We start from the raw sequence: 13,639 nt of genomic DNA, 5'->3' as shown, positions 1-13,639 counted from the left end.
GGACTTGATTTCAACAAACAAGGATGTGCACTAGAATGTCACCACAGCATGAGAACAGCAGCTTACTTCATGGGCGCTATGCTCTGAAATCACGACCTTCTTCTCAATGTCCCAGATTTTTACAGTCCTGTCATCAGAGGTACTGGCACAAGTGCTCTCTTCTCCGGGGTGTGGACTGAAAACAAAGCCTGACACTCTCTCCTTATGACCAGCTAATTCTCCTAGAAGAGAAGGAAAACATCATGGCACCACATATAGTAACGGCAAAGCAGTTCGTTTGTCTTAGATGGCGTTTTCTCTTTAGGAAAGTTAAAAAGAACTGAGCAAATGATATTTGAAAGATCCAGGACTTGTGGTACTTACCCAATATAATTGGTGATGTTGCTGTCACTTGCACTAAGTATATTGAGTTTCTTGCTCCGAACCCAAGTATTCCATTAGCGTTAGTGTCACTACATCGCGAACAGTACCAGTTCGGAGAGGCTGGCAGAAGTCTCTCGTGCATCCTGAAAATATATGTTATAAATCTATTAACTCAAGTGCGAATTCCAGCAACTATACAGTAGAGCTCATATACAGCACATGCCGCCGCGACAATTCAACGCAAATACTGTAAACTTGCTTCAACTGTCGTAAATATCCTACGGACACCGAGAAGGACCAAACCTTGCATGCCATAAATTGAGAGTTATATGCTTTGACAACGCTGCATTTGAGGCCAGATATGTTGTGTTTTCTGGTTGAATGTGGTCATTCATAAATAATTTAAATATGTATGTTTATGGACATATTCACTGTACATCAATCATCATTTGCATAGAATGCTGGACAGTACGTCCTGTCGTGCGCGCTTCTTGCCGTAGAGCAAAACGTCCTGACAAATCAAAGATGGCTGCTCCCTCATTGACAGGGGGAGGTAAGACATATTAAAATGTTCATATACAAGAAATGCTCAGAATTGTAGCACTTGGTGTCTAAATATGCTTCATTAATGCATACATCCACTTGATTTTTACAGGTTTCAATTTCCTCCGACGGTTTGCAGGACAGATACATTCAAGGTTAGCCTGAACTCGTTTGCTGAGACGTCAGCACCATCGCTGCTAATGTCGTCTAACATGCATAATATACTCTGCTGAGTTTCACATATAGATTTGTTTGGTTCTGACAGATTATGTGGAGTGGCTTTGCCGCAGACTGCATGTTGTATTCACACAAGTGCACCCCTCGATGGGCGCAAGAAATGGGAGAGGAACAACCTGATGGTCTACCCACCTCAGCAAGCCGATGAACCACGCCGACCAGCGGTAAGCTTTTACCTGTCAGTGTTGTAAATTATGGAGAAAAACGAGAGATCAAGCAAAATAATATCTGATGTTTCCAAAGTCAATATGGTATGAAAATAGTCACAGCATAAGCCTAATTTAAATCTGCATGGCTACCTACAACTATTGACATTATGTAGGACGTATTACATCAGAAAGTCTTTGCAAAACTACGCAGTCTGGCGCTTCAGAAATTCACCACTGAAGTGTGTATTGTGACTCCCTAGTTATTTTTATGTGTCAGCTGTGTCACAGAAAACGAATCATGCTGTGACCGTGTTGGTTTAATTGTAAATGCAACGTTCCCCAACAGGAGGTGCACCACTGTCGAAGACAAATTAAATACAGCAAGGACAAGATGTGGTACTTAGCCAAACTGGTGAGCTGTTTATCATTTACTTTTCTCAAAACACGCCTGTAGTTGAGAATTAAACATGCTATGAAATAAAGTACAACCCTTCTTTATTGATTGCATGCTGATTTCAATCCCCAAGTTCCTTGCTCATTTTGTTGAGGTATTAAAGGTGCTCTAAGCGATGCTGGGTAATGTCACTTCTGTTGACTTTCAAACAAAACATAAACTAGCTCGCTACTTCCTCCCCCTTTCCTTTTGTCCCAGTTTGTTTGGTTTGCCCAGGTTGTTTTTGTTGCCGTTTTTAGAGCCTGGGCTGTTCACAGAGATCACAGTTTTTTTACAGTGTATTCAGGACACAGACAGCTAACAGTTGGTTTGGTGATGTTTGCAGTAAGTGACATAAAATGTTTTAGCCTAAAAAACGTGTGGCGTCGCTTAGAGCACCTTTAAAATCAGGATAAATAATGTGAATCATCAATCAATCTATCTCTATCAACCTATAGTTTGTGTGAATTTCATAATTATTCTTCCACGCTTGATCAGATCAGAGGAATGACGATTGACCAGGCCATTGCTCAGCTCGAGTTTAATGACAAGAAAGGTGCCAAAATAATGAAGGAGGTAAGGAGGCAAAAGGCATACATAATTTTGACTTTGTTTTGTCAGTTACAGTATAGGTGGAGTAGAAGATAACCTTGTAGTCTAGCTATGTACATGACCTGTATTAGCCATCTGATCTCTGTGTGTGTGTAATAGCTAAATGCATTTCTTTGTAGGTTCTACAAGAAGCCCAGGAGATGGCAGTAAAGAGTCATAATGTTGAATACAAATCTAATTTGTATGTTGGTAAGCATTCACAACGCTCTCTTTGTTTGTGCTTCTTATTTCTTAAAGATAATTGGAAAAAAAGTGTTTGTTTTGAAAGAACCTTGAGAATTTATGGCTGTGTATTTGTGTAACATGTAGGTGGATAAAGAAATATCATGATCCAATAATTTGGTCTGCTGAATACATTCAGGAGTAATTCACATTCAAATAGCTTTGCATGTTCAGCACAGAATTGTATCTTTGGGTGTGAAAAAGCTACAGTAGCAGAAATGTATATCAACAACAAGAAACTTGTGCTGTGGTTCAGAAAGTGTATCTTGTGTGTTTTTAACGTGTGTGTTCCCGGTCCCTTTTCTCCCCTGTACAGCGGAGTCCTTCTCATCCAAGGGCAAGTATCTGAAGCGGATCCGCTACCATGGCAGAGGGATGTTTGGCATCATGGACAAGGTGCACTGCCATTACTTTGTTAAGCTGGTGGAAGGCCCTCCTCCAGCGGTTGAAACCAAGACGGGCTTCGACCAGGCCAAGGAGTATGTCCAGGAACTGAAGAACCGCACCATCATTCAGTCTCTTTAGTTCAGCTTCTCAACAACATCTCGTGTGTGTGTGTGTGTGTGTGTGTGTGTGTGTGTGTGTGTGTGTGTCTGTCTGTGTGTGTGTACACATGTAAATAACTGAATAAATGCTTACCTCTTATGAGTGGCAGTGGTTATTTGAACTACTCATAATATTCAAACATGGTTTGGAATAGCACTGTTATTTCAGGAGCAGCACTTATTGCACTCTTTGTTGTAGGGCAACTTGTTTGTTTGCTTATTTCTGAGTGTAGAAAAACACATTGAGAGACAAATTAGATGCATGACATTAGTTTGAGAATAACATTTGAACTGGCATCAAAAGATTCTGACAGAAGTACTGCCTAGAATACACTACACTACAAAACCAGTACACTACACTATCAAAACCATAATATACTTTAGACCTACAGTATGTCCACACATAGACCCTCATAATCATGCATCAGTATCCTCACTAGAATGTGCACTTGTGTGTGTAATTTGGTGTGCTTTCATAGACTGTAGTATTAATTGTGTGAATCAAGTTTGAATAGGATCGGACCTTTACAAGATACAATATAGGTAATAGAATTATTGGTTACACTTTACTTGACAGTATCGAAATAAGAGTGACATGACACTGTCATGAACACGTCATAAACAAGTCATAAACGTTTATGACATAACGCTTCTGTTATTAAGTGACATTTGCTTTTGGGCAGCCGTGGCCTACTGGTAAGCACTTTGGACCTGTAACCGGAGGGTTACCAGTTCGAATCCCGACCAGTAGGCATAGCTGAAGTGCCTCTGTGCAAGGCACCTAACCCCTCACTGCTCCCCGAGCGCTGCTGTGAATTCAGGCAGCTCACTGCGCCGGGATTAGTGTGTGCTTCACCTTACTGTGTGTGCTGTGTGTGTTTCACTAATTGTGTGTGTTTCTAATGTGTTCATGGCAGTGCAATGTCACTCTTATGTCAATACTGTCAAGTAAAGTGTTACCAAATTATTATAGGCCCTGTCCCCAAAGTGGATTGATGCATAACTTTCAGACAGAGCAACAAATAAAAAATTGAAAAAGCCAACGTGTTCAGCTTGGTCTGAAGATGATGGGTAGGCCTATCATGTTTCCTTCCTTGGTCCATTAAACCCAAGAATGAAAGGTTAATGAAAATCATCCAGGTAGTTATGGCCTATTTCATCAGTAGGCTACTGTTGTGTACTGTTGTGACTTTTAATAGTCAATGTAATAGGCTACAGGGGCATAGCATAAGATCCCCCCCTCCCCCCATGCATATATTCCAGCCTTTTCAAGGGCTCTCCCTCCCCTTGGGGCCCTATAGTAATCAGTACTGGTTTTACCCCCGATTGTTGAAAATGTTTGTTTTCTGACCACCTAAAAAGGTATGGAAAAGGTCAATGAACTGCATTGATACACCTGTATTTATTAGTGAAGATCAAATGAAGGTGATTTGCCACTGTTGCCTCCTGCGTGTCTATGAGAACAATGCTCAGCCACATCCGCTGGTCTGCAGCATCAGGGTGTTTGTGGTAAAGACGTAGTCTGGTTGCTCAGACGGCACCTAACACTGACTAGTAACAACTGAGCTGTCATCCACCATGCTCAACCAACACACTCACATATGGACTGCAGTGATGTGCAAGAGTCACAGGGCCGTAGTCACCATAGACATTGAGGGGGACGTGTCCCCCCCAATATTCAAATATGACCAAAATGTCCCCCCCCAATATTTGGACATAGAAAAATAAAGAAAGAATGAAGTGCTATACCAGGAAACCAACACGTATCTGAAATGTAATCAAACGTAAATAACGCACAAATTAGTGACCTATGGTTCCAGAGTAGCCTACACCCCTGAGTGGTTTGTCCTGCTGATTTTCCGTTTTTCGTTAGTGGCGTGCGCTATCAAAAGTTTCCATTTACTGCACCCTACTGTGGTGAGGTAGGGCTGTCAACAATATCGCAAAAGCTACCGGCATTTTCACAAAACTTCTTGGAAAGGTGTAGCACAGGCTAAGGAAATCCCATACATGTTTGGACCCGATCAGACTGAAAGGGAACATTTCCATATTGTAGCCTATTCTCGCAATGATAGCGAAAGTGAAACATTTTATTTTAAATGATGAATTTGTGCAAGCCTGTGTCATTTCTTTCACGTCTTTCAACATAAATAATCCATTCATATGCTAGTAGTAATGCCAGAAATTACCGTGTATAGGCCTCTTAGAAATTATTGTTGCATCTTGCATATTATTTAGATGCGCACTCAATCGCGCATCCATGCAGGCAAAACATGATCAAATGTGGCGACGTTTACAATACGTGATAGCCTTGTGAATCGCGGGCAATAACTAAAGAAAGGAATTTGCACCTCCATTCACCAATTAAAGGCTGTAGTAGGCCTATGTTTCTACATGTTGGCACAAAACGTAATTTCTGTCAGAAGGCAGTCTTTAATGCATACAGGGGTAACATGAGGTGAGTCAGACAGAAGAGGGGCCTGTCTTAGTAGCCTATTCCTGAATCCTGTCCCTTTCAAACTACGTTAAAATTGTGTGATTAGCCGCCAGCATAATAAAATCTAAATTAAAAGACAAAATCTTATTAGGCTCCAAACCTATGAGTCTAAGCCTTAGTTTAAAAAAATCTTCAAGTGTAAGCAATAAGTTAAAGAACCACATTCTGTGTAATATAGAGGTTATCATAAGATACTCTAGTTTGTAATTTCTTTTAAAGTATACATTTTGAACACAAATGGAGTCACATGAAGTTGTCCAGTGAAGTTGCTTCTTCTCCACCCTTCTCTTTTCACAAAACTCACCGGGGGGGGGGGGCATCTGTGTCCAGGGGTTCATAATCCATCCATGCCATGCCTATGTCCGTCAAAAGTTTGGAATAACCTAATTGACTGACCTAATTAACGACTTGTTTGTGATTTTTAATAATAGTTTTGCATAGTAGGAAATGTATTGAAATTCTGTTTGGGGGTCCCTCAGACCCCACCACAGATTTGGTCCCCCCCAATGTTGACATCATGACTACGGCCTTGAGGAGTCATGACTGTTAAAGCAACCCATACAAATTCATTTTAATCTCTTGTTGTGAATTGTCAGCATCTGCACCCAGCCTAATCATTTATTGGGTAGGGTTCCATCGAAGTCAGTGGTTCTCAAACTTTTTCTGTCATTCCCCACTTTGGAGGTGGGGAATTTTCAAGCCCCACCTGACCCCATCACCCTGGCAAAATGGTAACGTTAAAATATTATTTTAGCATATTGGCACCCAGCCTAATCGTTCAATGGGTAGGGTTTGAACATTGTGTGTTGTTGGACCATGCTCTCTGTACAATAAAATAACATTGCTAATATTATCTCAGTGTGGTATTGTGTCTCAGAGAGGTCCGAACCTGTCATTGGTGGAGTTAAGGCTACGACATGGGTGTGCATGGGTTTTGTTCTCATCTTAATATATCAGTGTGTAGGACTGCGTGAATGTGTTCTGTTCAATAATGTCCATATGTAGGTGTTGTGTTCATAACAAAAGGGTTCACTCATCATATGGAATAACACACACACTCTGTAGATGATCATAAATACCTATGTAGTAAAACCCACACACACTGTGATTAAGTAACAAGGTGCCATAAAGGCTTCATAGATTATCTTCAGTTGTGTCAGTTAGAAGTTGAGAAGTTACAGATGCCCTAACTAATGTGTAAATATATTCTCTTCTACAGACACACAGCAGGACATGGTTGAGGCCTGTTGTGGGTTTAGCTGCGGTTCCTTGTGCTTGCAAGCAGCTCAGGTTGTTCTCATGGTCAATCAGTTAATGGTTTGGTAGGAAACAATGATTTGAAAATATGCCTTGATGAAACTCAATTCATGTTAAAATGTGAACTCTCAAATAATACATCTCTCTCAAGCAAGTACTCAAAAAGTCAGCGGATACATAGTGATGCAATGTGCACCATTTTCCTTTTTAACTTTCTATAGAACATAAACGGCATCCATAGACGGATAGTGGTGCTCTGAGCTGCAAGACATAAAGCATTGTGGCAACTTTATAAATGCACTATGTGCTTATTTCCCAGTGTGAGATTAAAAGATCATCACAAGGCAGGAAGTGGTTAATGGTGACCTCAAATCTGAAGACCCCTCACTCCCCGACCTCTTTCAAGCAGTTAAGGTTGTTCTCATGGTACAGTTTCAATCAATCATCATTTAAAAACTTTTTTTCCCCTCAAACACACCGTCAAAATATCAATGCACTGTTTGATTTTGTGCTCCTTGTTTTTAATGGCAGATGTTACTCTCATTGGTTTGATGGACAAAAACACACCCATGATTCATTAAAAAATATATGAACAACCCTTTTGAAATATCTGCCTTGCGCAGACACGATTTTTCAGGCTATTAAAATGTGAAAGGTAATTCAGACATGCCCATATCGTTATTTACCTTCGTGCTTCAGACTATGAGTAATGAATCACTAAAATAGGACCCTAAGTCTTGTGTGTATTGCTGTCCCTGCAGCACTGCTCCCTCTAGTGGCCAGAAGAGGAGTCACAGTCTTCATGCTCACACAACACGCGTTACAGGATAGAAACTTCCTCCTGCTCCAATGGCTGACCATGTTCAAAACACACTCTAGGGACTACAGTAAAGAATATGACTATTAGTCAGTGTGCCTTTTGTCCCATCGCTGAGTTGTTGTGAGCTGAAGGGCCTCCTAGATCAGGTCAGCGTTGAGGTATTTGTGGTGTACATGTATATTTGATATGGTCAGTCAGTCCAACTGCTAAATGAAGAGGTGAGCAAAATGAACAGGTTTTTTTCCAAAAAACAATAAACTGTCTCTCCTTCAACAGTTAATACATGTATGTTGTCTTTGAACTATTCTCAGTTAGGGTTGACATGATTTGAACAATTCTTAGTTAGGGTTGACATGATTTGAACTATTCTCAGTTAGGGTTGACATGATTTGACAGACAGCCAGTATGTTAACCACTGGCATTAGAGGTCAACCACATTGCTCCTTCATGTTGATATCTGTCCTTATCCAACAGCAAACTCCACAATGCAGCACTGATGCATGTATCTACTGATGTGAAACATTTATGTCCTGCCATTCACTATGAGTGAGATCCAGAGTTCCTTTGTAGACATGGGAGAATTGGGGGCAGCCGTGGCCTACTGGTTAGCACTTCGGACCTGTAACCGGAGGGTTGCCGGTTCGAACCCCCGACCAGTAGGAACGGCTGAAGTGCCCTTGAGCAAGGCGCCTAACCCCTCACTGCTCCCCGAGCGCCGTTGCAGGCAGCTCACTGCGCCGGGATTAGTGTGTGCTTCACCTCATTGTGTGTTCACTGTGTGCTGTGTATGTTTCACTAATTCACGGATTGGAGATAAATGCAGAGATCAAAAATTTCCCTCACGGGGTCAAAAGAGTATAAATACTAACCCTTACAGAATGACAACCATCAGTGCAGCTCAGAGCCCAGAGGATTTTACTCCTCATGGTCTGAGAGTCGTTTTGCTTTTTGGCAAACTCCCAGCAAAAAATGGATTCGGTCTGGCCACTCTACCATAAAGGCCTGATTGGGTGAGTGCTGCACTGATGATTGTCCATCTGTGCGCTTCTCTCATCTTCACAAAGGAACTCTGCATCTCAATCATAGTGACCATTGGGGCCTTGGTTGTTTGTCTGACCAAGGCCCTTTGTCCCAGATTACTCAGTTTGGCTGGGAGGCCAGATCTAGGAATATATCTGATATATAATCCGGCCTGCGCAACACTATTTGGTGTTATGTTGGGTGTATGTGTCATAGGGCATATGTATATAGTATATAGTAAGTGTACAGTATACTATATGTGTATCAAGGACCTTAAATATAGTATTTGAATGTCACAATGATTTGAAATCAACTTGAGTTTTTGCTAATTGATATTTTTACTACCACAGAATATGCCTTTATTAAGCTGAATTCATGTTCAAATGAACTCTCAAATAAATCTCCGTCAAGCAAGTACTCAAAAAGTCATAGGATACATAGTGCAACAATCTGTACAATTTTCCTTTCTGACTCTCTATAGAAGATAACATACATGGCATCCTGATAGCAGTGCAGAGAACTGCATAAAGACTTTACAAATAAAGCATTATGACAACTTTAGGAATGCAAGTTTAGGAATCTGATTTTGAAAGACCAAGCCAGGTTGTGTTGAACATTTTGACAGTCTTGTTAAAATGGACAGGGAGGTCATCTTCACACACAAGTACAACATAACTGTCATGCTTCCTTCCTTTGTAGGCACAAGGTGGCTTCTTACGCTGGGGCTCTCGACATGTCACCATATTAAACTTGTTGACACTTTGTCTATAGTTTGGATAAAAACGATTTCCTGTAGTACAGACTTCTTTAACCTGCGACTCATTGGAGGTAACTATGAAAGTGTTCACAGGTTTGCACTCTCCATTGCATGCTATAGACCTCGCCTGGATAACATTCGTACAGTCATTTACATCCATTTCACCAATCACATGTTGCCTAAGGAACTTCTCATATCGGTCCTGAACACCTTTGACTGGTTCTGGTTTTCTTCCCATGAGGAATGATGAGCCCTGGGCCATGCCACAGACACACAGGAGGACCACCAGCAGACACGGCAGAAGCTGGATCTTCATGATGAATCTTCAGAGAGTCTGGACAGCAGAGCAGAGAAGCAATTGAGCTGACTGGACAAAATAGCAAAACATTGTGGACCAGTGTGATCTGCTCTTGCGTCTGGTTTTAGCCATTACATGACAGGCAATATCATTAACAGTTTGTATTAACACAGTGCTCCTGTTTGTTACTTTATATAGTGTTACAAATACACTTTATGGAACATTACAATTGGGCCGTGCTGGTGAATGTCAATAAAGAAATAAAAAAAAAAGTCAAATAAAAAAAATGTAGGGGCAGCCGTGGCCTACTGGTTAGCGCTTCGGACTTGTACCCGGAGGGTTGCCGGTTCGAAACCCCGACCAGTAGGCACGGCTGAAGTGCCCTTGAGCAAGGCACCTACTGTAACCCCTCACTGCTCCCCGAGCGCCGCTGTTGATGCAGGCAGCTCACTGCGCCAGGATTAGTGTGTGCTTCACCTCACTGTGTGTTCACTGTGTGCTGAGTGTGTTTCACTAATTCACGGATTGGGATTAATGCAGAGACCAAATTCCCTCACAGGATCAAAAGAGTATATACTTATGCTTAAGATACGAGAATCAAACTGATTGGAAGAGGTGGATAAAACATTTTACACTATTTACTATCTTTTGTTGTTTGTTTAACCAATTTTCCCCCTCAGCTAACACATTGTTTAGGTCATCTTGAATACCTAATCAAGTTAACACTGTCTGGATACTTAATGAATTAGGTTACAGGTAACAAGGTGCAGTAAAGGCTTCATATCTTCAGTTGTGTCAGTTATGTAAATAGAGCTTACCTTGTCTTCCACAGCAAAGCAGAATGGGGGTCTTTGCCCATTTAGGCTTTATATAACCATGCAGCAGGAAAGGGAAAAAAAAGGTGAAGGGCTGTTGTGGTTTTAAGCTGCGGTTTCTTGTACTTGCAACACCTTGCTACTGAGACCCTCTCTGACGTCCAGCATGCATCATAACCGGTCAGTGCCTGTGTTTTTGTGTAACATGTAGGTGGATAAAGAAATATCATGATCCAATCATTTGGTCTGCTGAATACATGTAGCTTTATTTCAGGAGTGATTCACATTCAAATAGCTTTGCATGTTCAGCACAGAATTGTATCTTTGGGTGTGAAAAAGCTACAGTAGCAGAAATGTATATCAACAACAAGAAACTTGTGCTGTGGTTCAGAAAGTGTATCTCGTGTGTTTTTAACATGTGTGTGTTCCCGGTCCCTTTTCTCCCCTGTACAGCAGAGTCCTTCTCATCCAAGGGCAAGTATCTGAAGCGGATCCGCTACCATGGCAGAGGGATGTTTGGCATCATGGACAAGGTGCACTGCCATTACTTTGTTAAGCTGGTGGAAGGCCCTCCTCCAGCGGTTGAAACCAAGACGGGCTTCGACCAGGCCAAGGAGTATGTCCAGGAACTGAAGAACCGCACCATCATTCAGTCTCTTTAGTTCAGCTTCTCAACAACATCTCGTGTGTGTGTGTGTGTGTGTGTGTGTGTGTGTGTGTCTGTCTGTCTGTGTGTGTGTACACATGTAAATAACTGAATAAATGCTTACCTCTTATGAGTGGCAGTGGTTATTTGAACTACTCATAATATTCAAACATGGTTTGGAATAGCACTGTTATTTCAGGAGCAGCACTTATTGCACTCTTTGTTGTAGGGCAACTTGTTTGTTTGCTTATTTCTGAGTGTAGAAAAACATATTGAGATGCATCTAATCCCAAATTAGATGCATGACATTAGTTTGAGAATAACATTTGAACTGGCATCAAAAGATTCTGACAGAAGTACTGCCTAGAATACACTACACTACAAAACCAGTACACTACACTATCAAAACCATAATATACTTTAGACTTACAGTATGTCCACACATAGACCCTCATAATCATGCATCAGTAGCCTAACTAGAATGTGCACTTGTGTGTGTAATTTGGTGTGCTTTCATAGACTGTAGTATTAATTGTGTTTATCAAGTTTGAATAGGATCGGACCTTTACAAGATACAATATAGGTAATAGAATTATTGGTTACACTTTACTTGACAGTATCGAAATAAGAGTGACATGACACTGTCATGAACACGTCATAAACAAGTCATAAACGTTTATGACATAACGCTTCTGTTATTAAGTGACATTTGCTTTTGGGCAGCCGTGGCCTACTGGTAAGCATTTTGGACCTGTAACCGGAGGGTTGCCAGTTCAAATCCCGACCAGTAGGCGTAGCTGAAGTGCCTTTGTGCAAGGCACCTAACCCCTCACTGCTCCCCGAGCGCCGCTGTTAATTCAGGCAGCTCACTGCGCCGGGATTAGTGTGTGCTCCACCTCGCTGTGTGTGTTTCACTAATTGTGTGTGTTTCTAATGTGTTCATGGCAGTGCCATGTCACTCTTATGTCGATACTGTCAAGTAAAGTGTTACCAAATTATTATAGGCCCTGTCCCCAAAGTGTATTAATGCGTAACTTTCAGACAGAGCAACAAATAAAAAATTGAAAAAGCCAACGTGTTCAGCTTGGTCTGAAGATGATGGGTAGGCCTATCATGTTTCCTTCCTTGGTCCATTAAACCCAAGAATGAAAGGTTAATGAAAATCATCCAGGTAGTTATGGCCTATTTCATCAGTAGGCTACTGTTTTGTGACTTTTAATAGTCAATGTAGTAGGCTACAGGGGCATAGCACAAGATCCCCCCCCCCCCCCATGCATATATTCCAGCCTTTTCAAGGGCTCTCCCTCCCCTTGGGGCCCTATAATAATCAGTACTGGTTTTACCCCCGATTGTTGAAAATGTTTGTTTTCTGACCACCTAAAAAGGTATGGAAAAGGTCAATGAACTGCATTGATACACCTGTATTTATTAGTGAAGATCAAATGAAGGTGATTTGCCACTGTCGCCTCCTGCGTGTCTATGAGAACAATGCTCAGCCACATCCGCTGGTCTGCAGCATCAGGGTGTTTGTGGTGAAGACGAAGTCTGCTTGCTCAGACGGCACCTAACACTGACTAGTAACAACTGAGCTGTCACCCACCATGCTCAACCAAGACACTCACATATGGACTGCAGTGATGTGCAGGAGTCATGACTGTTAAAGCAACCCATACAAATTCATTTTAATCTCTTGTTGTGAATTGTCAGCATCTGCACCCAGCCTAATCATTTATTGGGTAGGGTTCCATCGAAGTCAGTGGTTCTCAAACTTTTTCTGTCATTCCCCACTTTGGAGGTGGGGAATTTTCAAGCCCCACCTGACCCCATCACCCTGGCAAAATGGTAACGTTAAAATATTATTTTAGCATATTGGCACCCAGCCTAATCGTTCAATGGGTAGGGTTTGAACATTGTGTGTTGTTGGACCATGCTCTCTGTACAATAAAATAACATTGCTAATATTATCTCAGTGTGGTATTGTGTCTCAGAGAGGTCCGAACCTGTCATTGGTGGAGTTAAGGCTACGACATGGGTCTGCATGGGTTTTGTTCTCATCTTAATTTATCAGTGTGTAGGACTGCGTGAATGTGTTCTGTTCAATAATGTCCATATGTAGGTGTTGTGTTCATAACTAAAGGGTTCACTCATCATATGGAATAACACACACACTCTGTAGATGATCATAAATACCTATGTAGTAAAACACACATACACTGTGATTAAGTAACAAAGTGCCATAAAGGCTTCATAGATTATCTCCAGTTGTGTCAGTTAGAAGTTGAGAAGTTACAGATGTCCTAACTAATGTGTAAATATATTCTCTTCTACAGACCCACAGCAGGCTTGGTTGAGGCCTGTTGTGGTTTTAGCTTTCGGTTCCTTGTGCTTGCAAGCAGCTCAGGTTGTTCTCACGGTCAATCAGTTA

At 41.5% G+C, this 13,639-nt stretch overlaps 2 protein-coding genes across 3 annotated transcripts in view; one reads left to right on the top strand and one right to left on the bottom strand.

Annotated features, from left to right (window-relative positions):
* gemin5 (gem (nuclear organelle) associated protein 5) overlaps positions 1-589 on the bottom strand; it is a 51,605-nt gene extending 51,016 nt beyond the window's left edge. Inside the window, exons 1-2 of the mRNA XM_076273974.1 lie at positions 364-589; positions 67-221 (exon numbers count right to left, since the gene is read on the bottom strand). Of these exons, the coding sequence (XP_076130089.1) occupies positions 67-221; positions 364-505 (297 nt within the window). The 5' untranslated portion in view covers positions 506-589. The remainder of the gene's footprint in view (positions 1-66; positions 222-363) is intronic.
* A 288-nt stretch (positions 590-877) lies between these two features.
* On the top strand, positions 878-11,303 carry mrpl22 (mitochondrial ribosomal protein L22). Of its 2 annotated transcripts, none has more exons than XM_076273818.1 (7): positions 878-916; positions 1,019-1,061; positions 1,172-1,307; positions 1,639-1,704; positions 2,224-2,301; positions 2,457-2,526; positions 11,022-11,303. In XM_076273818.1, the coding sequence occupies exons 1-7, from the start codon at positions 889-891 to the stop codon at positions 11,228-11,230; spliced, it is 630 nt and encodes a 209-aa protein (XP_076129933.1). In that variant the 5' UTR covers positions 878-888; the 3' UTR covers positions 11,231-11,303. The 2 variants fall into 2 exon arrangements, with proteins under 2 accessions (XP_076129933.1, XP_076129932.1); XM_076273817.1 differs by lacking the exon at positions 11,022-11,303 and adding an exon at positions 2,876-3,204.
* Positions 11,304-13,639: the final 2,336 nt, after the last annotated feature.

Source organism: Alosa pseudoharengus, unplaced genomic scaffold (assembly GCF_046254945.1).
Source record: "Alosa pseudoharengus isolate Yale_2024_CS ecotype anadromous, Long Island Sound unplaced genomic scaffold, YU_APseudo_1.1 YU_APseudo_1.1_scf_8, whole genome shotgun sequence".
Taxonomy (NCBI): Eukaryota; Metazoa; Chordata; class Actinopteri; order Clupeiformes; family Clupeidae; genus Alosa; species Alosa pseudoharengus.
Note: the sequence above shows the minus strand (reverse complement) of the source record. Positions and strands in the feature narration are given on the sequence as shown.